The sequence below is a fragment of the Habropoda laboriosa genome, unplaced genomic scaffold (assembly GCF_001263275.1).
Source record: "Habropoda laboriosa isolate 0110345459 unplaced genomic scaffold, ASM126327v1 scaffold88, whole genome shotgun sequence".
Taxonomy (NCBI): Eukaryota; Metazoa; Arthropoda; class Insecta; order Hymenoptera; family Apidae; genus Habropoda; species Habropoda laboriosa.
Genome location: NW_017100219.1, coordinates 1,445,833 through 1,468,379, shown reverse-complemented (window position 1 = coordinate 1,468,379; position 22,547 = coordinate 1,445,833). Strand labels below are relative to the sequence as shown.

The 22,547-nt window shown below is 42.6% G+C and overlaps 2 protein-coding genes across 10 annotated transcripts in view; one reads left to right on the top strand and one right to left on the bottom strand.

Moving 5' to 3' along the window:
- Positions 1–11,618: 11,618 nt before the first annotated feature.
- LOC108570957 lies at positions 11,619–12,486 on the bottom strand. Its single transcript, XM_017932894.1, is given in 3 exon segments — positions 11,619–11,889; positions 12,058–12,371; positions 12,374–12,486. Coding segments are annotated over 3 exon segments (678 nt in total). The 5' UTR covers positions 12,467–12,486.
- The window catches only part of LOC108571001 (homeodomain-interacting protein kinase 2), a 39,265-nt gene continuing 29,202 nt past the window's right edge, over positions 12,485–22,547 (top strand). For 8 of the 9 annotated variants that reach the window (XM_017932957.1, XM_017932962.1, XM_017932959.1 and 5 more), the window contains exon 1: positions 12,485–12,638. The gene's annotated coding sequence lies outside the window, so the exon portion shown is untranslated. The remainder of the gene's footprint in view (positions 12,639–22,547) is intronic. The other variant, XM_017932963.1, reaches the window with a different exon arrangement.

The following is a 22,547-nucleotide window of genomic DNA, read 5'->3' as shown; positions in this document are numbered from 1 at the left end:
GTCAGAATTTAGGCAGAAGAAGAAAGTTACTTAAAAAAAATTTTTGTTTATTTGTTTCTTTTTATTAAAATATTGTTATTGTTTTTAATTCTCTGTGAGCAAAATTATGTAAAAATTATTACAAATTGGTGGTGTATTGTTACTCTCCTTAGTTATTCCCTACTTACCTTCTTCAATGCATTCTTCAATCTTAATCCTCTACTTAAACTCTCTTACTTTAATCTAAATCCAGATAAGAAAAGCTTCATGTTGATTAATTAACAAAGAAAATCTGGATAGTCGAATACTTGGATGTAAGTCTATATACTCAAGTAACTCAGACTCGTATTCGACGCTAAGAAGAGATATTTATATAGAATTATATATATATAAGAAACTTTGGTATATGGTAGTACTCAAAAAAATATTCGACACGTATTTTTTTATATTGACAATCGCCCACAGTGAAGGGGTGAAAATCGTCCTCAAAATTATGAGGGTGTATCTGGGAGTAATAATCTCCGATTTTGATGAAACTTTGGTGTCTTGTAGTCCTTAAAAAAATATTCGACACGTACTTTTTTATATTGACAATCGACCACAGTGAAGGGGTGAAAATCGTCCTCAAAATTATGAGGGTGCATCCTCAAGTGATATTCTCCGATTTTGATGAAACTTTGGGATATGGTAGTTCTTAAAAAAATATTCGACACGTATTTTTTTATATTGACAATCGACCACAGTGAAGGGGTGAAAATCGTCCTCAAAATTATGAGGGTGCATCTGGGAGTAATAATCTCCGATTTTGATGAAACTTTGGTGTCTTGTAGTCCTCAAAAAAATGTTCGACGCGTATTTTTTTGTATTCGCAATTGTGCACAGTGAAGGGGTGAAAATCGCCCTCAAATTTTCGAGGGTGGGGGTAATAAATATATTTAGTCTAATATCTCCGAAACTATTAGAGATAGAAAAAAAAGTGTAAATGAATGAATTTTGTATTTTTCAACGACAAATTTGAAAAATCAAAAATAATAAATAATTTTGACCAAATATGCTTGTCACCCTTATCTTTGAGGGCGATTTTCAACGCTTCAATGCGAACGATTGCCGATATAAAAAAATACGTGTCGAATATTTTTTCGAGTACTACCATATACCAAAGTTTCTTATATATATATAATTCTATATAAATATCTCTTCTTAGCGTCGAATACGAGTCTGAGTTACTTGAGTATATAGACTTACATCCAAGTATTCGACTATCCAGATTTTCTTTGTTAATTAATCAACATGAAGCTTTTCTTATCTGGATTTAGATTAAAGTAAGAGAGTTTAAGTAGAGGATTAAGATTGAAGAATGCATTGAAGAAGGTAAGTAGGGAATAACTAAGGAGAGTAACAATACACCACCAATTTGTAATAATTTTTACATAATTTTGCTCACAGAGAATTAAAAACAATAACAATATTTTAATAAAAAGAAACAAATAAACAAAAATTTTTTTTAAGTAACTTTCTTCTTCTGCCTAAATTCTGACGTCACAAAACTGACTGCTATGATATTTCGTTTTAAGAAAAAAAAACACATTTTTGATTTTTAATTAAATTCGAAAATTTGAATTTTGACCAGTTTTTTAAATAAAATACTCCACTGTGGGACGTCTTGGAGATATCCATTTTGCGTCCATTTCTGGTCTGAACGTCTTACGACCTGACCTGGATTTGGACATCTCTAAGCCGTTCGCAAGACGTCTGTACATACTGTCTGGGTAATATTTCAAGTGTAATGAAAATGCACGATTTTTCCCTAGCAATTTGTCACTTTTCATAAAGTATCAAAGGGTTAACAGCATCAAACCACTTTCTTACATAATGTAACAAAAGACATTTGAATAGATATGAATAAACAATTTCATTCATATTCGCCCCTGATCGAACATGCGATTAGTATTCAAATGTCCCGTGATTGTTTCGCGCAATTTAACGTAGCCGTCAACGAAAGCGGCGTAATTAACAATCGGCTCAGCAAACCGTGGCGGTGAATATGCATCAGACATCACCGATCCGAGACACGAATTTTTTTTTTTTTTTTTTTTTTACCCCGTGGTGTATGCAGTAGTTCTCGTCGATCGTGTCCCTTTCTCGTTTTCACGCAGGATTTTTGCGCGAAGAGATCATGGCTTTCGATCGAGTTCTCGACCGTTACGGGAACGGCATTCGTGCCGAGAGAGCATTGTTCATTGTGCAACCGCGTGCACCTGCGCTTTACGATTGCTAAAAGCGGAAGACACTCCCCCGTGTATACACGGTTCACCTGTGCTCTTCTGTACTTTCACGCGTGCATCGTTCTGCGATAAAAAAAAAAAAAAAAAACAAAAAACATTACGATGCTTCGAGTGACATTCTACGGTGGAAAAGTGTTTACGGTCTATCTATTGCCTCTTGTTCGATTTCCTCCAGGACATTCTTCTTTTGTAACACGCTTAATTTAGCTGTAACACGTTAGATGAAGTTACCGAGTGAATTTCTTTTGATACATATATGTATAGAATGCTAGAATTATTTACTAACGATAGGAAAAAGATTTAAGACACTGCTTAGACACTGTGCAATATTTTTTGCCGAAATGTTGTGTTATTACCGACAGATGATAACATTTCTACATTCTTGTTAAGACAAGGTAGATCTCTCCTTTTTTAGTGGATAAACAGATCTCTGTTTTGTTGGCATTTGAAGGTTACAAGTAGTCGGTAAATTACCATCGCAATTGTTGAACAGATTCATCCTATAGATGGCGGTAAATAAGATTTTTCGCAGCTGCGAGTAATTGCCGCCATTAAATGATTTCTACAGTGGCAGTTACAAGCTGCATCTATGATTCTCTCTCTCTCTCTCTCTCTCTCTCTCTATTACTCACTCTCTTCTAATTCGAAGGTAAACTTTTAACGATTACCAGTTTTAACTAGAAAATGCAAGAAAATCTTTCGTAATGACGTTCCTATTGCCTGAGCATGCTCGCCGGGCAACACTTATCCTTTCAAGCTCGAAAAAGCAACAAGTAAACACTCGGAATCATTAGAACGTGTTTCGTGAATAACGCATTCGATGCTACGTCGTTTTATTTTCGTCCAAAGAAACGTGCAAAGTATGCTCGCTATAGTTCCCCTCAAGGACCTCAGTTTGGTTAGCCGATGCATTCGCGGCGGTTCAGTGGTATCGATTACTTTATAAAAAGATTCAAGGAGCACCGGGAAGAAACAGTCGCACGAAACATAGCATATTGCTCGTTTCGTAGCGTCAGGTAAGATTCCGCGTATCAGTCCTGTTTGATCGATATCCCGTATATTCACCACGTAAATTTACGCAAAGCGAAGTTATCGGTGAAAACTAAGAGGGATGTAAAGCCTGTAAACGGTAAGCCGGATGCGCTGGTACTCTCTGTTGCCGATTAATTTATCATTCACGTCTATTTACATACGAATCGATAATCGATGCCACACGTGTACGTGTACTCGAATCACGTTGCCATCCGTACATCGCGTGCGTTTGTCATTCGAGCTGGATACGCGGTCTACAATTTTCGCGTAAAATTCGTTTCGGGTTCGATTTCCACAGTCGTTAAATACCAGGGCTATCGTATTTTTAGTGTGGCCAGTGAGTTCTTGGGCATGTTTGATGTGCATGTTTTGAGGTTTGGTTCAGTGTACGCGGTTAACCTATTTGTTTGACACACCAGCACCGAATGGTGATACATCGTTCGTAAAAGTGATCGTTAAGCCTTGACGTTCTAACATATGATCCCTTGCAAATAACCAGTCCAGCTGTTATTCCAAATAATTCGATTCGGAATTTTCGATGAAAATAGAGAAAGCCACGTTTCGTCACGAAGCTGCTAGGTGTCGTCATCTAAGTGTTTACCATTCTGCTCGTGAGCATGCACTTCGACCTCACGAAAAATCTCGTTCTTTTCACGTCTGCTTTCCTTCGTCCCTTCGCTACCGACCGGTTCCCTAGATTTCCGGCTTCTCGTGGCGATCGCGTTCGGCCCGCTTTCTTTCCGACCAGTTCCAACTTCCCCGTACCTTTTTTAGCATTCAGACCGCGACGTCCTTTCGTGATGAAGATTAGCCGAGGCGACACACTGTACAGAAGAAAACGGTGATTACAGGAAACTCCGGAAATTCCGAAAACGGTGTGTATCCCCCACTACAAACGTTCCTCGCAGCCATTTTCGACCTGCTCTTTGTCGATCATAAACAGACGGTGAATCATTGTCCCTTCGCGCGCTATTAACAGGATTTAAGCTATTTGTAGAGTTTCGTTTGCGTTTGTCCCTTTAACCCTGGTCTCCTTTTCCGTTCACCATTACTATTGTCTTCTCTGTACAATAGTGAATAATTCTTTACCCTCGAATTAGTCATCCTTCCTACGTCTAAACGAATGAGAAACAGTATTATATTGACAGATAACGAGTTACGTTTAGAAATAGCTATCCATGACTCATTCGGACGTCTCTGGTAATTTGAACACGTTTTACGATCCTTTTTGTTCGAATTGATCGAGAGGACTCCGGCGAAGACTCCGTCGTAAATTAATTTCGCCCGTTACAAATCCAAGTGAAAATTTCACGTTTGTTACAATCAACACGATCACGCGATCGAAGTCGCTCAATTTCATCACACGTAGAGAAACTGCAGAATAGTCGATAGTTTGGTGAACTCGTGGCGTGAATCATGCCACATGGCTTCGTAACGAAAAGTGAATACATACTGGGTATATGGAAGAATTAAGCCGGCTATCTAGGCACGATGTCGGACCACGCTCGCTTGCCACAGGTAACTTATCGTGACCGGTTAGAAAGGAACAGATAAATGGTATAGTTGCTGGAAGCAATACATATTGTGAGTTCCTAAAATCGGTCAGGCGTTGAAGTACACGTAATCCAAGCGTCGAGACAGGAGTTTTAGGGAAATAAAGAGAAGATCAAATCTCGTTCCGGGCTATTCGATTCGACTCGAAATTAATTTTTCTATCGCAATATTTACATTTGAAAAACGTGTCTGCATCTTAACACATTCACTGCCACCAAAAAGTCGCGAGGGGCGTGCCGCGTGCCACTAATTCGTATTCTCAGGCAGATAAGAGATTTTTGCCAGGATTTTCATAATGATAGGCGTCGATCACACAGTGTCGACGGTGGCACACGGGTACACTATTCTGTGTCGACACAGTGTCGACGGTGGCACACGGGGCACATTGTTTTCTGTCGACACAGTGTCGACGGTGGCACACAGGGCACACTATTTTGTGTCGACAATGCTTCGACGGTGGCAACGAATGTGTTACTCCTTCAGAGTTGCAGGTTGATTTTTTAAATTTTTGGTTATTTTTTGTGTTATTTCTTATTTATAAACTTGTTCTTTATTTATATTTGGGGAAGGCACGCCTATACGCGACGATAAGATCTCAACAACGAAAGATAGAAGAAAGAAAAAGGACAGACGGTTACTATGACATTCTCCTATACATGTTTACAGTAACCCTTCTCAGTATGTATGTTGATCATTTTTCCTGTCTCCACAGCACACACGCGCTCATTCCTCGGTATAATAATCCAACACACTTTTACATAACCTAACACTTCATTTCTCGACGTCACTGCATCGCATCCACCGACTGCACGCGGACCGTGCACGGCTGACTTCTAGATCGCGGTCGACTCGGTCAAGTAGGGTCACCGTTTCCGCGGCTCACCTACGCCACATCCGCGTACAAAACCCTTTTTGCATATGTATCGTCTTCGTAATTGAACGTATTAAAAACACTGTCTGCCACGTTAGCAGAGTGACTTGCTTTCAAACATGGTCGAACATTTTTGTAATGTAAATTACACGATCATTTCCATAATAATGTCGTAAGAGCGTGTCGCCGTTATTGCCGAGCGAAGTTTCACGCGACTCGTAGGAGTGATATTAACGCGCGGGTATCAACGCCTCGAGGAAACCGATAAGGCTCGTTTCCGTTCACCGGCTAACAGAGAGCTCGTTCGCAAATCCGGAAGAATTCAGCCTGGTGTATTTCGCGTCCACTTTTATCCGTAATAAAATTATACACCGCGCTACGAGTAACGCGATTAACCGCGTATCGATCGCGTCGCGTTCAGCCTGTGTCCGATCTGTGGCGCGTCTTCTTGCAATCGGAAAGGAAAAAAAAAAAATAGGTCTTCCAGCGGAGATGTACCCGTGCTCGTACTTCCGGTAATTCCGTGTTCCAATCTCGAGAGGAGAATTTCAGGGAACGCAAATTCGTCTGTAGTTTCGACGTTGTCGTGGGTTGAACGTCGCTGTGTTACGAAGCTCTGGTTCACTGGTCCCTGCGTTATGGAGGACACGGGGCAACAAATTGTTATCAATTGCGACGATAATTCACCCGTTGCAGACCGTTCGCCACCGAATCGCTGTTGACGCTGGTCACCCTGCGAGGATCTATTAAAACGCGATACGCCGCGCCGTTCGAATCGAGCAATCAGACATTTTTGTTCGATCGCGAAACGAACTATTCTCCGACGAAAGAGGCTTTTATACGGATCGATAACTTCGTTTCCGTGATTCGAGATGATAAACGAAAATCTCGATGCGTTTGATTCAGTTACGACGGTTGGTTGTGGAAGAAAGAAAGAAATAGAGGATAGGCGGAAAAGGGAAGAGAGAGAAAGATGTGTTTCGTCCTGAGCCTTCTGGTGGGCTCGTCGGTAAGGCTACCTAGAGAGACGGTTGGACTCAGGTTAGAAGTTGTATATACCGGGTGACCAATTTGTTTCCGACAAAACTTCGTCGGTACATTTTATGGGTATAATCAAGGAAAAAATGTTATATGAATATAGGTCGTTTGAAGCTTTGTTAAAAAGTTACAACAATAATACGAAACACGAAGGGAATTGTAACGGGTGTACGATTATTATGATACAAAGTAGGAACAGATCAGCGATATCTGTATCTAGTCTGCTAATGCAAACTGTACTTGCGATTTGAGGTCATTCAAGGTGTTGAACGTAACTTTTGCCAGCGCCATTCTTGTCTTGTATCGTAGCGACCGCTCGTGTTTCATATTTTTGCTATAACTTTTCAACGAAGCTTCAAACGACATATGTTCACATAACATCTTTTTACTTACATCCATAGAACACACTGGTAAAGTTTGATCGAAAATAACTGGGACACCCTGTATAAAAGCCTCGGCGAGTACTAGCGAGAAAGGTTAATGTTAGTTCGTTCCTCTGGCGGTGGAGCATAGAAGTTACGTTCGCATATCTATATCGTTCGATTTTCAAAAGAACGTATTCTTCTCTATTCCAATTTTATCAATTTCATTTTACTCCAAAATGATTAACTCCACTTTTTGATATCCTTCCAAATTTAACATCAAAGCACATGCTTGGCGCTTAATTTTTCCTAAATAAAACAAATTTAACTTTACAGAGTTAGCCACTTTGGCTTCTCAGTGGCTCGTTTCACTCTTCCACCCTTAGTATTTCTCTCCAATGAAATCCTATCATTATTCCCATCGTTGAATCCAACTTCCAAACAGGAAAAAAATGATACGTTTCAAATTCTTTCCTCTTTTCCACGGCGCGCTCTGCACGCTTTTCATCCGTCAGATCGATCGATCCTTTTCCTAATCGAATCTTCCATAGTCGGCGAGAGAGGCACGCCGCGAGCCGAGACGTCGCGACGTCGCTCAGCTCAATCGGATTTCGCGTCTCGCCTCGTTCACCGACGTTAATCTCGATACGAAACGAAATTTCTATTTTCCACCTAGCGTATCTCTTTCTCCCTCTTGTGCAACAACAACTTTCCTTCGTCGTTCCCCAACGCCCGAGTATTTTTTCCCGCGCGAGACGCGTCACCGAAGATTCCTCGAGGTCGGCGAAGAAGGCTAATCGAGATATTAAATTGCACTCGCTCGATCTTCGTCAGGGTTCGAATCTCGACGACACGCCTCGAGTACCGCGTTTCCAGCGATTTTTCCTCAGTTAGCTCGACGATCTCGTCGTTACGGAGAAGAGATTTCGAGTGTTCTCTACACACTATCGCGTGGCAGGTGACAATTCACGCGGGGGAAAATAGGAGAGAACAGTTGGAGGAAACGAATCGATGCTACTCCGTTTCAGGGAAACGCGGAGCGTGTCGTTCGCGTTGTACAATCGATACCTTTCTATTCCACGGGAAAAATAGAGCGTTCCCCGTTCTTGAAAATCGATCTTCCCCGCCGATTCTTCCGTGAATTCGAGACAAGCTTCCGGTGAACGTAAAAGTTAGCCCGATGGAAGGGTACGATCAACTTTTCGCCAAGTTACCTAGAGAAAGGAGTAAGAACAGGGGGAACAGGTAAGGATAACGAAGGTAGCTATAAAAGGATCTCCTTATTAAAGTCTCGCGGAAATTGTTTCCAATAAATCCTCCTTGGCAAATGGAAAAAGGTTTCGTACCTGTCCACCAAATTACCGTCAACACGAACGACTAACAGTCTCCGAAAATAAGAAAAACTTTCCCACGTATACACGTTGATACGTACAATAACCGGAGGAATTTATTCCAAATGCAAGCTCGACTTCTCCAACTCGTTACCTGTTAAATCGACGACGTCCGACCGGGGGTAGGTAAGTCGGTATTCCCCGGGCGATTTTTCACCGCACGCCTCGTCCTCACGTCGCGATTCTTTTTCTCGGTGAACGGTCCAGGGCCACTCGACAGGTAAACCTTCGAGCAAAACGACTTTCAGAGCCCGCAGTAATGTACTTTCACATTTGCAAGAGACCGAGGCATTGAATCGCGTTGGAAACTCGTTTCGTATCGCGTGAAAGAGACGGCGAAACCACGGTAGACGGATAAAGACAGAAGGAGAAACCTCCTTCAAACGGGGAATGATTTTTCGCAACGATGCACCCGACGAGAAGCCTTGCGGGCTTCTCACGAAAATACTAGGCTGTTCGGTTCGTTTCGAGCGGAACGGTACACACCATTCGCCGTCGACGTTCATCGGTTTCCGCGAATCACGCGATTCCTTCACCTCTGTGTACGTATCTGTGTGCGTGTCCTAAACGGTTGAACGTTCAGGTGAGTTTCGAAAGAAAGTCCAAAAAGTAATTGGAGAATTGAAGAAGAAGAAAAAATCGTGGATTTTTCACGGGTACCTTTTCGTGTATACGTTCCTGGTTACACGATGTTTTAGTAGACACGGGCGGACGCGAGATACGGAGCTCCGCTCCGAGAGTATATACTCTGATATTTAGAGAGCGATCTGTATTCACGTTGCCGCGCGGGACACCGAGTGCAGTGACCCAGTGACACGTGGAAAATCTTGTCGGTGGCGTGCGTGCACGAGGTGCGCGTACACGGACCACGAGGAGGTGACTTTGCTTGGCTAATATCGACGATGACAGCGGTAGCGGTGGCACGTAGCTTTTTTGGCAAAGAGGAAAGGTAACCGCGTGGCAGAGCGAGCAGGATCGAAACGCCTAGACCGATACGTAAATAGCGACGATTTTCATTTTACTCCCCACACCTGTGCACCGGGCGAACTTGGGGTGTACGTATTCACCGTGGGACGCATCGTCGTTTGGGGCGGGAAATAGTGAAAGAAAATCTGTGTAGAGATTTTTGAGAGAGAGTAAGAAGGATCGAAGAAATGAAAAATGGTCGATGGAATTTTCTCAGAAAGCGCGTGGACGTGACCGTACACGGTATATATCCGACCGAGAAAGGAGAATAACGGGCCCCGAGAGAACGGCTGTTTATTGCGTTTCCAGGTCAGGACGGGAGCGCGTGAATTTTCGTACGAAAAACGGCTGCCCGCAGGCTCCAGAACCCCTCTCTTCGCCTTTGTCCGTTTTCGAAGGCACTTCCCGTGAAACCGTTGAGGGATTTTAAGTAGGGTGCAGAACCGAGGGCTACGCGAAGAGTGGGGTGTACTGCACGGCTGAGAAGTGGGAGCAGAGGGAGGGGCGTATACACTGCCGTACGGTCCCGGTTCTTTTTATCGCACCCTCCTATACGCCTCTCGGTTCTCTGTGGACCCAATTCGCTTCGAGATATCAACCACGTTGCTCCTTCTACCGTGTAGTATCGGTCAGTTTCGATTTTCTTGTTTGATTTAGAAAATTTCCTATCTCTACCGTTTGTCCCTTAAAACGGTTGATGACGTCAGCAAAGTACACGATAGCGTGACGTTTCGCGTGATCGCCAATGGATATTCTCATTTGGAAATATTCTCACGGCACACACACGGAGCCGTCGTTTTCGTCGATAATTATCCATCACGCCAGTCCGAGATCGTTGGTTCGCGGTTTCGTGTTATACGAAAGAAAAAGAGCGAGTTGTATCTTTAGCACCGGCGGCGGGGACTGACGCAGAAAGATCCGGTTTCACTTGGCAGCAGACGCAAACGGATTATCTTCTAATCTAGAGGCCGAAATTTCTCGCCGTGTTATCGCCTACTTTTGAGAATGTGGTCGAGTGAATCGTTCTGATCGATCGATTAATTGGATACATTTACGTTCTTTCGATTCGTTCGAAGAAAAAAGTAAGCGAGATTTCTCGAGAACGCAGATCCGCGATACCGAGACGGAGGGGACTATTTTTGTGATTTGCGAAAAGACCATCGCAGCGTTATTAATATCTCTGTTACTTGAACGAAATATGTAGTCGTAAAGATACCGCTCTTACCGACGCACGTTTGGGACACCGTGTCCTTCGATCGAATGTGCGCTAAATCGCCCCGACGGTACGTACAGCGAAACTACAGTTGCGTTCCGACAGACTGACAAAGTTCAAGACCGATAAAGCGTCCCCGACGAACGTCTCTATACGTTCGACATTGTCACGGCGAACAATCGTATATGGCACCACGTACAAAGAAGAAAAGAAAAGAAACTCGACCTTTCTCGTTGGTTACCGCTCGATTAGATTAACAATTAATCAGACGACTAAATTTACATTTGTTGTCGGTATTATGGATCGTGTCATGGCCGTGAAAGTGGTCAGATCGTTGGGAATTTTCCCCGTTTCTGTTGTCTCACTATGACGGTTACAACTGGCTGGTTCGACCACCCGTATACCACTCGCTTACCCTTTTTTTCGTTAGAGATCGGCGTACCGTGGCGTGCGCGCGGCACAACGAGAAATCGATGGTGAAAACGATTGCACGAAACATTTTATTCCGTCGCGACGATGGCTTGCTACGTTGCAAAATTTCACGAAACGGAGAACGTGTTGGAACGTTACGTACGGTTCTCCTTTGGTATTCGCGATAACCAGGTTCGTGTATCGAAAACAAAATTTTGTAGATTGTATATTCCCGCGATGTCGAAAGAGCGTGGACGGTTCGCGACATTTGTTGACGTCACCGTAATTCCGCTCGGAGGAAGGAAAAAGCGAGAACCACGGGACGTTTGAAAATCGACGTACACACGGAGGGAAAATTCGACGTGCGCCGAGCCGCAACGTTGACGGCTGACGCGGTAAAAATTGCAGCATTTTCACGTGGCGATGTGTCCATATGCCCTGCAGATTCGTGCGATAAAGAGGCCGAGGTGCGATGGTTTCTTAAGCGGACGACGGTTGGAGCGCGTGTATACGACGTCAAAGCGTGGCACATGAGTCATTGTGGAGGAAACGGGGACGGGGTGCTTGATGCGCCCACGATATCGTCGTCCCTGCGCGGAAAGTGAGCGTAGACCGCCGAGGCGTCCCGAAGATGGCCGAATCGCGGCCGTCGTGCGGCAGTCGAGCCCGAGCGATCCCCCGATCGCGGTCGTGCGTGCTGGAACGACAGGTACGGGCAGTCAGTAGTGGATTAGCGGCAACGGGAGCAGCAGCAGAAGTAGCGGCGACGGCGACGGTGACGACGACGACAACGACGGTGACGAAGACAGCGACGACAACGACATCGACGATAGCGCAGTGCTGAACGGGAACGGAACGAAGAAGCAAGAAACGAAAGAAAGGAAAACGAGTTGGTGGAGGTATGATCAGTCGTGTCGACGAGAAAGATCATCGAAACGGGTAAATAACGTCGTCACGTTTACCCAGTCCCGGGAGTCCGTCGTTGAGAAAAAAGGAAGGTGCGCGCAGAACGCTGGCTGCTCCACGGAATATGTACGTGACGGAGGTGGGCGAGGGCCGTGTGAAAAAGTGGCGAAAACTGTGAGAGAGGTGCAGTGCCTCCACGTCGGTGGCAGTGGCGGTGTTGGTAGTAGTGGTGCTGGTGGTGTGGTGGTCGTGGCGGTGGTGGTGGTGGCGGTGGCGGTGTGGCGTTGCTGGTGCTACATCGGTGTGTATGCGCGCGTGTGTTGGTGGGACACGCACTTCGGCGGGGCCGTGGTTGTTCTTGCTCTCTCTCTCCTGTTGTCCCGTCTCGTTCCCTCGTTCTCTCTTACCCCTCTATTCACCGCGACCATCCTCCTCTTTGTCGCACTCACGGAGGCCATCGTACCGAAAGCGACCGAGCCAGGCCAGCCACTACGCAAGATGGCTGTGTGTCGCTAACGAGAGGCCGACAAACCAGACGGGGAAAAGACAACCCGGGGATAAACGGAACATGCTGCTACGTGATCGTCGGGCCCGTCCCTGAACAGAGAGACACTGGCCAAGAAGCGAGAGGTACGTTCTATTATTTTTTTTTACTACTGCTTACATTTAACCCTCGATCCGCTTCGTTTTCCTTCCTTTCTTCGCTCTTTCTCTCCGACACACACACACACCGATATACCATATTTCCATCCCTGTTCCACCAAACTAACAACGCCGTTCGCTATTTTTTTCGTGATTTTGCGAATGACAGGTTGCCGAAAGTATCGAGACTCGCGTGTCTTACATGTCTCTCTCCCGATCCGACGATACGCGTACTCTCTATCGTCACGTATATGCGCATACATCGCGAACGTCGTGTTTCGTACGTGAAAAACATAAACAAGCTAAAGTTCTCCCCTAACGATGAACATTGTGTATTGTTCAGCTATAATCGCCGCGTGCTCGTTCCATGAAAACTTATTCCTAAGAACGAGCCATCGGATCATACGGATCTTTACGTTGCGATATCCCCACGTTAGCGACGTGACAGTTTCAATGTTTTTTCCTCACCGAGTTTCTTACAACGTTAACTCGTCAACCACCTATAATACTATCAGACGGAAAACCAAATCACGAACATCTGTTGCCGAAAGACTCGAAACGGTGAACATAACCTCAAAATGTCGGTTTGCATACGTCGTTAGGTAAAAGATATACCACGGTCCGTTGTCGTCGTTGTGTTGTCGTCCACGTCTCTCTCTCGTCGTCCGATGTACTCATCGACGAGCTTGCTCGTGGTTATGTGAGTGCGTGCGTGCGTGCGTGCGCGTTCCACCAACCTATAAACAACTTTCATCATGAACGTTTGCGAACTTTTCCAATCGTAACGATCGTTCGGAGTGTGGATCCCGGGATTACGTCGTATTGTCGGACACGATTCCATGAAAAACACGTCGCGTACACGAAGTCAAACAAAACGCTAGCGTGTACAAGCTCATGCTGACGGAGTGGAAAAGTTTCTACGTTGTAAGACGCGCGCCGCTGGACAAGGAACATCTGTCTGTTCGGTACGAGCCGCTTGGTGTGCACGTACGCTAAATGTCGTATCGTAGAGGTTAAAAGTCGTTATAAGGCGAGAATTTTTACTCGTCACTCCGTTACAAGACGATTATACACGTAAGCATGATAATTATTTCGAATGAAACTTAATGTATTGCATTTCGTTGAACGTTTTTAACATGCTGTGGAAACTTTCCATCCACGCAGTAACGCCGTCGTACAGTTTCGTGCTACATCCCGACGTATATATATATATATATATATATGTATGTATACCTGATCATTTGCCGACGAACGGACCGCTCCGTTTTTTCACGCTAAAACCTACTACCACGGGCACGAACGATATTTTTCATTCCCGTCTCGTCTCGCAACGCTCTCCTATCAATATTTCAAACTCGTCCAGCGAGAAACGAGAGAAGCGCTGTGTTACCACTCGAACGTTTCGCCGTCGATTATCAAAAAAGTCGTAACTTTAACAAACTATTACAAGGATCGAGAAGACCTTGCCTCGCGCGTACTGTCCTTCGTTTGTAAATCTTACGAGAGAGAGAGAGAGAGAGAGAAGGACGTTTAGAGTGAAAATCGTGGTCGTGTGGAGGCGAAACGTGGAGCGACGGGCAAAAGCGATTTCAAGGTGGAGGGAAGGAAAAAAATAATCATCGAATCGAATCGTTTTCCCGCGGAACTCCCGTCTGAAAATCCAATTAGTTTCATCCGTGTCCCCCTTCCACCGACGTTCGCCACTGCATCCACCCCCTTGTTCATCCACAAATCGATCGGTGGCGCTCTATATTTTCGCGTCTGATTATCGTTTTCTAATTATCCTCCGGCGTCTGCCAGTCCGTCGAGCAATAGGAAGTGGCAATCACGATCCAAGTGTATTTTTTTTTTCTTTTTCTTTGAATTCAGCTCGGACTAGGTTTCCCGGAAACGTGGCCTTCTCGAATGACCTTTCGGCCGTAGAAAGCCTTGCCCCGCGTCTACTCGACACGTGCGGACGACGACGCGTTTCAGAAGTACACGACGTGCGTGTAGTACTCGTTCCCGCACTTTTCATCGCTGTTCACTTTATCGTGCGTGCTCGAACCCGACTCGACGCGTCGTACGCCCCCATTTGCTGTTTTTTTTTCTTTTTTTTTTCGTTTTCCCTTCGCGTTTCCTCTTTAATCTCGCAACAGAGGAAGGGAAACGCGATACCGTTTTCGCGTTTCTCTGTGTACTTGGAAGGGTGAGGCGCCTACGTAAGAAACTACGCATAACAATTCGACGTTTCTGAGGACAGTAGGCTATTATTGGAAGGATATATCGTGCGATAAACTTGAAAGGAAGTTTAACCCTATACCGTGGAAATGTTCAATTTTCCACGAACAGGTTTTCCACACCAAATTCAACTTTTAATAATAAATAAGAACACTGAAAATGTGTTGCAATAATAATTATAAACACTAAAAAATTCAGCTTTCTCTTGTGCAGTAAAGCAAAATCGGAGCAATTCTAGTTTTTTACTAAATGTATATAGGGCTCAGTTTTATCGACATTAGACTTTCCTGGAATTCTTGCAATTTATAGGAAAGAGTAATTTTGTTTAAATTGTGATTTGAGGTTTGGACAAAATGTGAACAAACAGGTGAGTTTAATTTGCAAAAGGGTGAATTTGGAGTGCGAAACCTGTATAAACAACACATTCTTCGATATAATTCAACTTTTACTTGGATATTACGTCGATCTAAATTTCAAATACTCGATATGTATACAATTAGTAGTTAATTCACCCCTTGCCTTACGTCTCTTTCTACGATTGTGTACGTTACCTTAGACTGTTCGCTGTTTTAACCTATTTGCACCATTAGCGTATATATTCGCGCAATTTTCCTGGTCAGAATCATAGAAGCGTATGTATACGCGCGTTCAAGTTGTGGGTAAACGCAGACCACTAAAATTTCCCGTCAATTTCCCATTTCTCATTTTTTTCAAATGATGCAAATGGGTTAAATCTTTGCACTCAGTATGCCAGCTGGCACTGAAAATTCTGAAACATATAAATTCATACGTAACTGATAAAATCTGACGTTTCTTATTCATATCAAATAATTGCGCAATTTTTATCTCAAATTCTGCCTGTAATTACCGAGATGGTAGAACGAAACGTTGAAACCCTGCCGAGTGCAAAGGGTTGAACAAAAAAGTAGTCAAAGTATAATATAAAATTTCTATTTAGTAAAGCAAATTCACAGCAAAGATATAAATTTAATCGAAACGCGATTCTTCTTTTGTCACATATTGTCGATAATCTGCAACACAAGTGTGTCTCATAAGGCAAGGGGTTAAATCATTTGCATCGTTAACGTATAAACTCGCGCAGTTTTCCTGGAAAAACACCAGGAAAGAAGGAAAAGTTGCGCCATGTCCAGCATTACTGTCGAGATTCACCGGTCAACATTTTCCAGTACCGATAGGAACAGCTTCATCGAGAAAATCTCAGAAGCGTTGCGTAGTTTGTTCATCAGAAAAGAGGAGAGAAGGAACAATTTATCAGCGCGATAACTGCCAAGTGTAGCTCTGTGACCATTTCAAATCCTATCACGCTGCACAAAACAGTTGCTCTAGCTCGTTCAAATCAACGAAATATCAAGTGTACTTTATACTTTCCCACGTATTTGTAGTTAAATTTCCAAAAACAAAAAGAAATTCCTGTTAACTCTCTGGGGCATAGTGGGATTAAGTGCCCCACCTTTTTACGTAAATATGGCACGGTGGGATATTTTTTATACCACCTGGAAAAATTACAAGTGCTACTAGAACAGAGGTTAAGATATAAGTCCCGCCTATTTAAACCAGTTAGTAATGGTCTTTTACTCTATGCAAAGTACCTCTGTGTCTTGGGAAAAAGATGTGCTTTAACAAATACCATTCATGAATCCATATGGCACAGAGGGGCTGTTTAAGTCCCGCCCTATAATTAAAAGCTTAAACGACTGTTTATTTATTTTTGTGTTTCTCTTGTAATTTTACTTCCTTACTAGTTCAAATAAACCAACTTTGTTAAATTTGATAAATTTTATTTTATTTTACCAACTTTTTTATATTTTTATTAAATTATAAATTTTATTCTGTGCAACATAGTTTTTTTTATTTTCTAAAATCCCGTGCCTCGAAGAGTTAACTGTGTAAGACGAGTTAACTCGTCGTTGGTTAGCCAATACTTGGAATACGATAATTTATTTATCGAGAGATTATTCACATTTAATTGCACTCTTTTGCCGGAATTGAACTTAAAATACGTCATATTCATATTTGCTTATAATTCTTACTCATTTTTCACTATAAACTAGAAAGATTCAATTTCTCTTGGAAAGGTGAACACAGTTAACAGGTTAGAACCCTATTTTTCATTGTTTCTCTTCGTAACTTCGCGACGATCTAAACGACTAGCACGAGAATCTCCTTGGAGTTGAACCGAATATCGATCGATCCCTTCGACGAACGTGTATAATTCACTGCAGCGTTGTTGACATTTGTTGATTTTTACGTGACCTCAGCACGTGGGAAAACGGCGATCGATATCGCGCGACGAAAATGGAAAGTCGAGTTTCACCTTGAGAAATTTCTCCGAATCTTCGCTCTAACGTTGCCCGAAATATCCAAAATACTCGTCAGATAGGTAGCTAACGGATGGAAAAAGAGTCCCGTAGGAGAAGAAACGAGTAAAACTTTTGCCGAACGTTTGACATTCGACGAAAGAAAATCGCGTTTCTCGTGTAAAAATTAAACCGAGCACCGCCGTTTTTTACGCTCTCAGGATCTTTCCTGCGACGGAACTTTCTACGGAATATTTTATTTCTCCGGGTGAAAAGTTGGTACTTTGCCTCGAACGATCGTCGGTTATTGTGTCGCTCGCGCGGGATTCCTTCCGAAATCGCCTCTGACACGCTTCCAATTCGATCCACAAACGGTGATGCGGTGTGCTAGAGAGCCGTGTGTTTTCGCGAACGCGAGAGTCGCAAATAGAACGCGACACACGAGAGCCATCAAATGGCTGTTACGCCGTTTGATCGATGGAAATACTATAGGGCCTCGTTACGACGTTTCTTCGAATGGACAAGATGGCACGCCTTCGACTATGCGCGTTTCCCCTCGTTTTCCACGGCGAGGGAACTGGGGAGGAATCGGTCGTTTCTTCGAGGGGAGAAATCGGAGCGGAGTTTCTTTTTCAGTTCAGTCGTTGTACGAAGAAATGTTCGTGTCGTGTTTAACCCTCGAACAGCTGACCGAAAAACAGTGACGCGGCACGCCAACGCCGGGTCTCTTTTGACCCGTACTGGAATTTTTACTAAATGTATTTCAGAACTAATCTCTAGGTAATAAAAAAATATCATCTTATAACAAAAAATCTTAGAACGATTGTTTATGTATTTGATAACATTTCCCACGAATTTGTAGCATCTCGAACATATTTACGCTGTTATTTAGCTTCTTCGATCTGTTTTCTTCTCGCTGTTGCATTCAATACTGTCTGGCTGAAGACGTTAGAACTCTCCATGCGGTCATTTGCTTATGTTACAGCGATAAGATCGAGCCCAGATCTTCGCTATGCTTAAGACATGGGTCAAAAATGACCCGGCATTGGGTGAGCGAGGGGTAATTCCTTCGCGTATGATTTTTTTTGAGATTGTGCACCTAAGCGTCGGGTGTTTTTACTGTTTAACCCTTTGAAGTTCGTGGTTTAACGAACGTGCATAGTAATCCTTGAAAAAATGCAATTTTGTTTGATTATTTTCTTTCATTTTTCATATGGAGTTACTCTTTCCATTCTATTGCAAAAATAAATGGGAAATTTATTTCTGTATGTCTAGGAAATAATTTAGAAAAACTAAAATTTATCATTTTTGGAATATCAAGTTGAAAAAAATGTGTGTTAATGGGTTAATACTATAATTTCTATTTTATTGCAAAAATTGAAGTCACAGTGTTATAAATTAATGGGAAATTTATTTCCATACGCCAAGGAAATAATTTAGAAAAACTAAAATTTATCATTTTTGGAATATCAAGTTGAGAAAAATGTGTGTTAATAGGTTAATACTATAATTTCTATTTTATTGCAAAAATTGAAGTCACAGTATTATAAATTAATGGGAAATTTATTTCCATACGCCAAGGAAATAATTTAGAAAAACTAAAATTTATCATTTTTGGAATATCAAGTTGAAAAAAATGTGTGTTAAAGAGTTAATACTATAATTTCTATTTTATTGCAAAAATTGAAGTCACAGTATTATAAATTAATGGGAAATTTATTTCCATACGCCAAGGAAATAATTTAGAAAAATTAAAATTTATCATTTTTGGAATATCAAATTGAGAAAAGTGTGAGAGTTAAGGGGTTAATACTGTATTGACACCTTATCCAGGGAAGGCTCGATACCGTGTTAAATTGAAAATTTTCATCTGTTAGGGATGATGCAGTAATTTGTCAAATGAATATCAAGTGTTATTGTGTTGTGTCATTTCTTTACAATTTATAATGTACTTATTCTTTATTTATTTATTATAATTTATAATGTTATTCTTTGTAATGTATCTTTTTTCGTATGTTTTTTACAAATGTAAATATATTTTTTGTTTGTTATATTATAATAGTTACGAGTTTAGTAAATTAGCAATTTTTGTATTAAAAGAAGGATTTTCCAGCGCAATGGTCCTGTCGATGAGATATTAAGAAAAAAAAGCTAATTAAATTTGGTAATCTTGAGTTTTCTAAATTAAATCGAAAATTAGAATTAAAATTAATTTTTCTTACTGTTCTTATCATATTTCGACCAGAATCTGTGGCACGAGTCTAACTCGTTATACGGCAAAGGGTTAAATGTAACTTTCTTGTGTATATTTCCTGGAAGAAAATAAAGGATAAACCTGAAAATTTCGAGGCTCTGTCCCTACGTGCTTTCAGAGCAGTTCGTGACCCTCAGGATTCTGCGTATTAAGAGATTTTCTTGCGTAGTATACCGAAATGAGATACGCAGTTTTCCTGTAGATCGAAACTGGTTCGATTGTGATGGAAGAAACTCTTGGTTCAAATGTGAAATAAGTTTGGAATAATAAAAAAATGAACAATTTTACTTGTAAAAATAAAAAAAGAATGTACTTGTTTCCGTGAAAATTCTCATGTTAGTACGATTTTAGACATTAGAAGGCTAAGTAGAAAAGTGAAAATAAAGAACAAAATTGACTTTTGGAAAAGTGAATTAATCTGAAGAACAGCTATATACTAGAAATAAAGGTTTGTTCTTTATAATAAAGGACGTGTGTCCAGAAAATGAACTCTCCGTTCCAGCAGACTCTTGGAACAATTTTCAACACGTTGCGTGCCACGGTAGAATTAGAAATGTTATCAGAGCGTCGAAACGATGTCAAAAAGTCACATTAGAATATTTAATTATACAAAACTATCGACGTGGCTTGCACGTACTTTGTACAATGACTTTAAAAATTTCCGCTACAACGAAAATATTACTCGACGAACTTTCGTGTGCAAATTTCATTGTCGATATTTCGTATCTGCTGTACGAGCGTTCTCTCGTATCCTGTTATTTATCGACACCCAGACAGCTAGTCATCCTGTAAATGTGTCTTGGCGATCACAGATGAGAATTATTCATAAATCGTACCGGGTACCGTTGCGTTCTCGCATTTTCGGAACTGGCATCGCCGGCAGAGAATTCGAAAACTGAACGAGTTGGCCTTCGACTTGTGCCGCAGCTAGAGTGAAACGCCGCAGGCAAACAACGGCTCGATTTATACCCGTAAACATGGCTGGGTAGGCTCGGTATCAGCCCCAGGAACCTGGTTTCTAACCTAAAAGGGTCGTGGAAAAGAACGCTTAACTCTAGAACGGTGCGTGTACAATTGGAAAGTTCCATCGTGTTATCTTGGTGACGAGTGTAAGACTAAGGAATTACTGGCGCTTAAAATAACGTCGGTTCGCTCGTCGATGACTATGTGCGATATTGTGTGGGCCGCTGCCCTTTTTCCCGGTTTTATATGCTTCGGCCGTTGGGGCCCTGCAAGCCGCGGGGTGGGGGTGCAGCCTGCGCTCACCCTTGCCTAGGGCCCCCTGCGGCTCGGGGGTCCCGCGGTCCTTGTCTAGGCGCGCCGCACAGCGCCTTACACAAGTGAAAAGAGAAGAAGAAAACATCTGGAATTTTGCAGAGAAACGACAAACGTAATATTGAACAATCGACTTTAGACGATTCTGTGAAAATGGCGGCGCTCGAAAAGAGACCTATTGCATAATATCAAGTAACGATTCGTTCTCTGTCGTTCACTCCGTCAGGCTCGTTGGATTCCTGCGAAAATTATAATTAGATCCGGCGGCACAGCGACCAGATATCTAGTATCGACGATCCTTTGTTCAAATTGGAGCGGTAAGATTCACAGAGCGCGAATTCACAGCGGTATAGTCGGTGGAAGAAATATGGCGAGGTCGTGAGATCGGCGAGGCGCCGTTATTTCTTCCATCGAGTATACTCGCGAAAATACTAGGGAGTTAGATCGCAGAAGGTGAATTCACAGCGGTATAGTCGGTGGAAGAAATATAGCGAGGTCTTAGACCAATGATGGCTACTATGTAATGTTTTAATTTTCGATCTCGTTATATTTCTTCTATAGACTGTACTCGCGAAAACACCAGTTAGATTCGAGACGTTCGATGGAAATTATCGTCGCGAGTCGATCGCATCGCAGAAGGTGAATTCACAGCGGTATAGTCAGTGGAAGAAATATAGCGAGGTCGTAAGATTGATCAGGCGCCATGAACTATGTATGCCTTAGGGTACGTGTTCAGTTGAGAGTGAAACTATTGCGAGTTACTCTCGAGAGTCAAACTTATCGGTGTCCATTGTATTGAGAGTTCTAGCGGAGAGCTGGACGCACAATTCGAGAGTACTCTCGAGAGCAACTACCGTAGAGAATTCTCAGAATATGTGTCCATTTGAGAGCAAAACTATCGCGAGATGCTCTCGAGAGTCAAGTTTATGAAACACACGGTATGTACTGAGAGTTCTTGCGGAGAGCTGGACACAAATTCGAGAGTACTCTCGAGAGCAACTATCGTAGAGAATTCTCAGAATATGTGTCCATTTGAGAGCAAAACTATCGCGAGTTGCTCTCGAGAGTGAAACTTATCGGTGTCCACTCTATTGAGAGTTCTAGCGGAGAGCTGAACACAAATTCGAGAGCAACCTATCCTAAGAAACTCTCAGATAGACACGTACCCTTACTTCTGATTCAGTCCCAGTTGAGAAACGTATAATATCAATATTTCTTCCACCGACTATACTCACGAAAGCACCAGTCCGTTGGAAATTATTGTCACGAATCGATCTGACCACAGAAGTCAGAATTCACAACGGGTATAGTCAGCGAAAGAAACAGCAAAGTCGTAAGATTGATCAGTCGTCGTTAGCTCGTTCAGAGCCGTCGCATCAAATATGTTTCACCTTTGATTCACTCTCAATTGAAATCGTAAAATGTCATACGCGACCCCAGAACTCACTGCGTCAATCGAAGTTCGCTAGATCTCTTCCACCGACTATACTCTCGCAAACGACAATCAGCTAGATTGCAGACGTTCGATGGAAAAAAACGATCGTCGATCGCATCGCAGAATGATAACAAGTTACGAGACGAAGAGTGTGTGGTGCATAAAATCGAAATTATTCAGTGGTGAAACGTACGTGTAATACTGGTACGTATATAGCTAGCCAATTATGTACAATTACAGTAAAATTAATGCTTCGAGCGAAGCTCGGCTCGACGTTTCTTTTCTACGATACGCGTTCGATCTAGAAAATACGCCAAAGCGGACTGTCGGCTGTTTAAGTATCCTCGTTCTATGCCTCCGATTTCGTCGGCGGCACGAAAACGCGGCACAGTGGA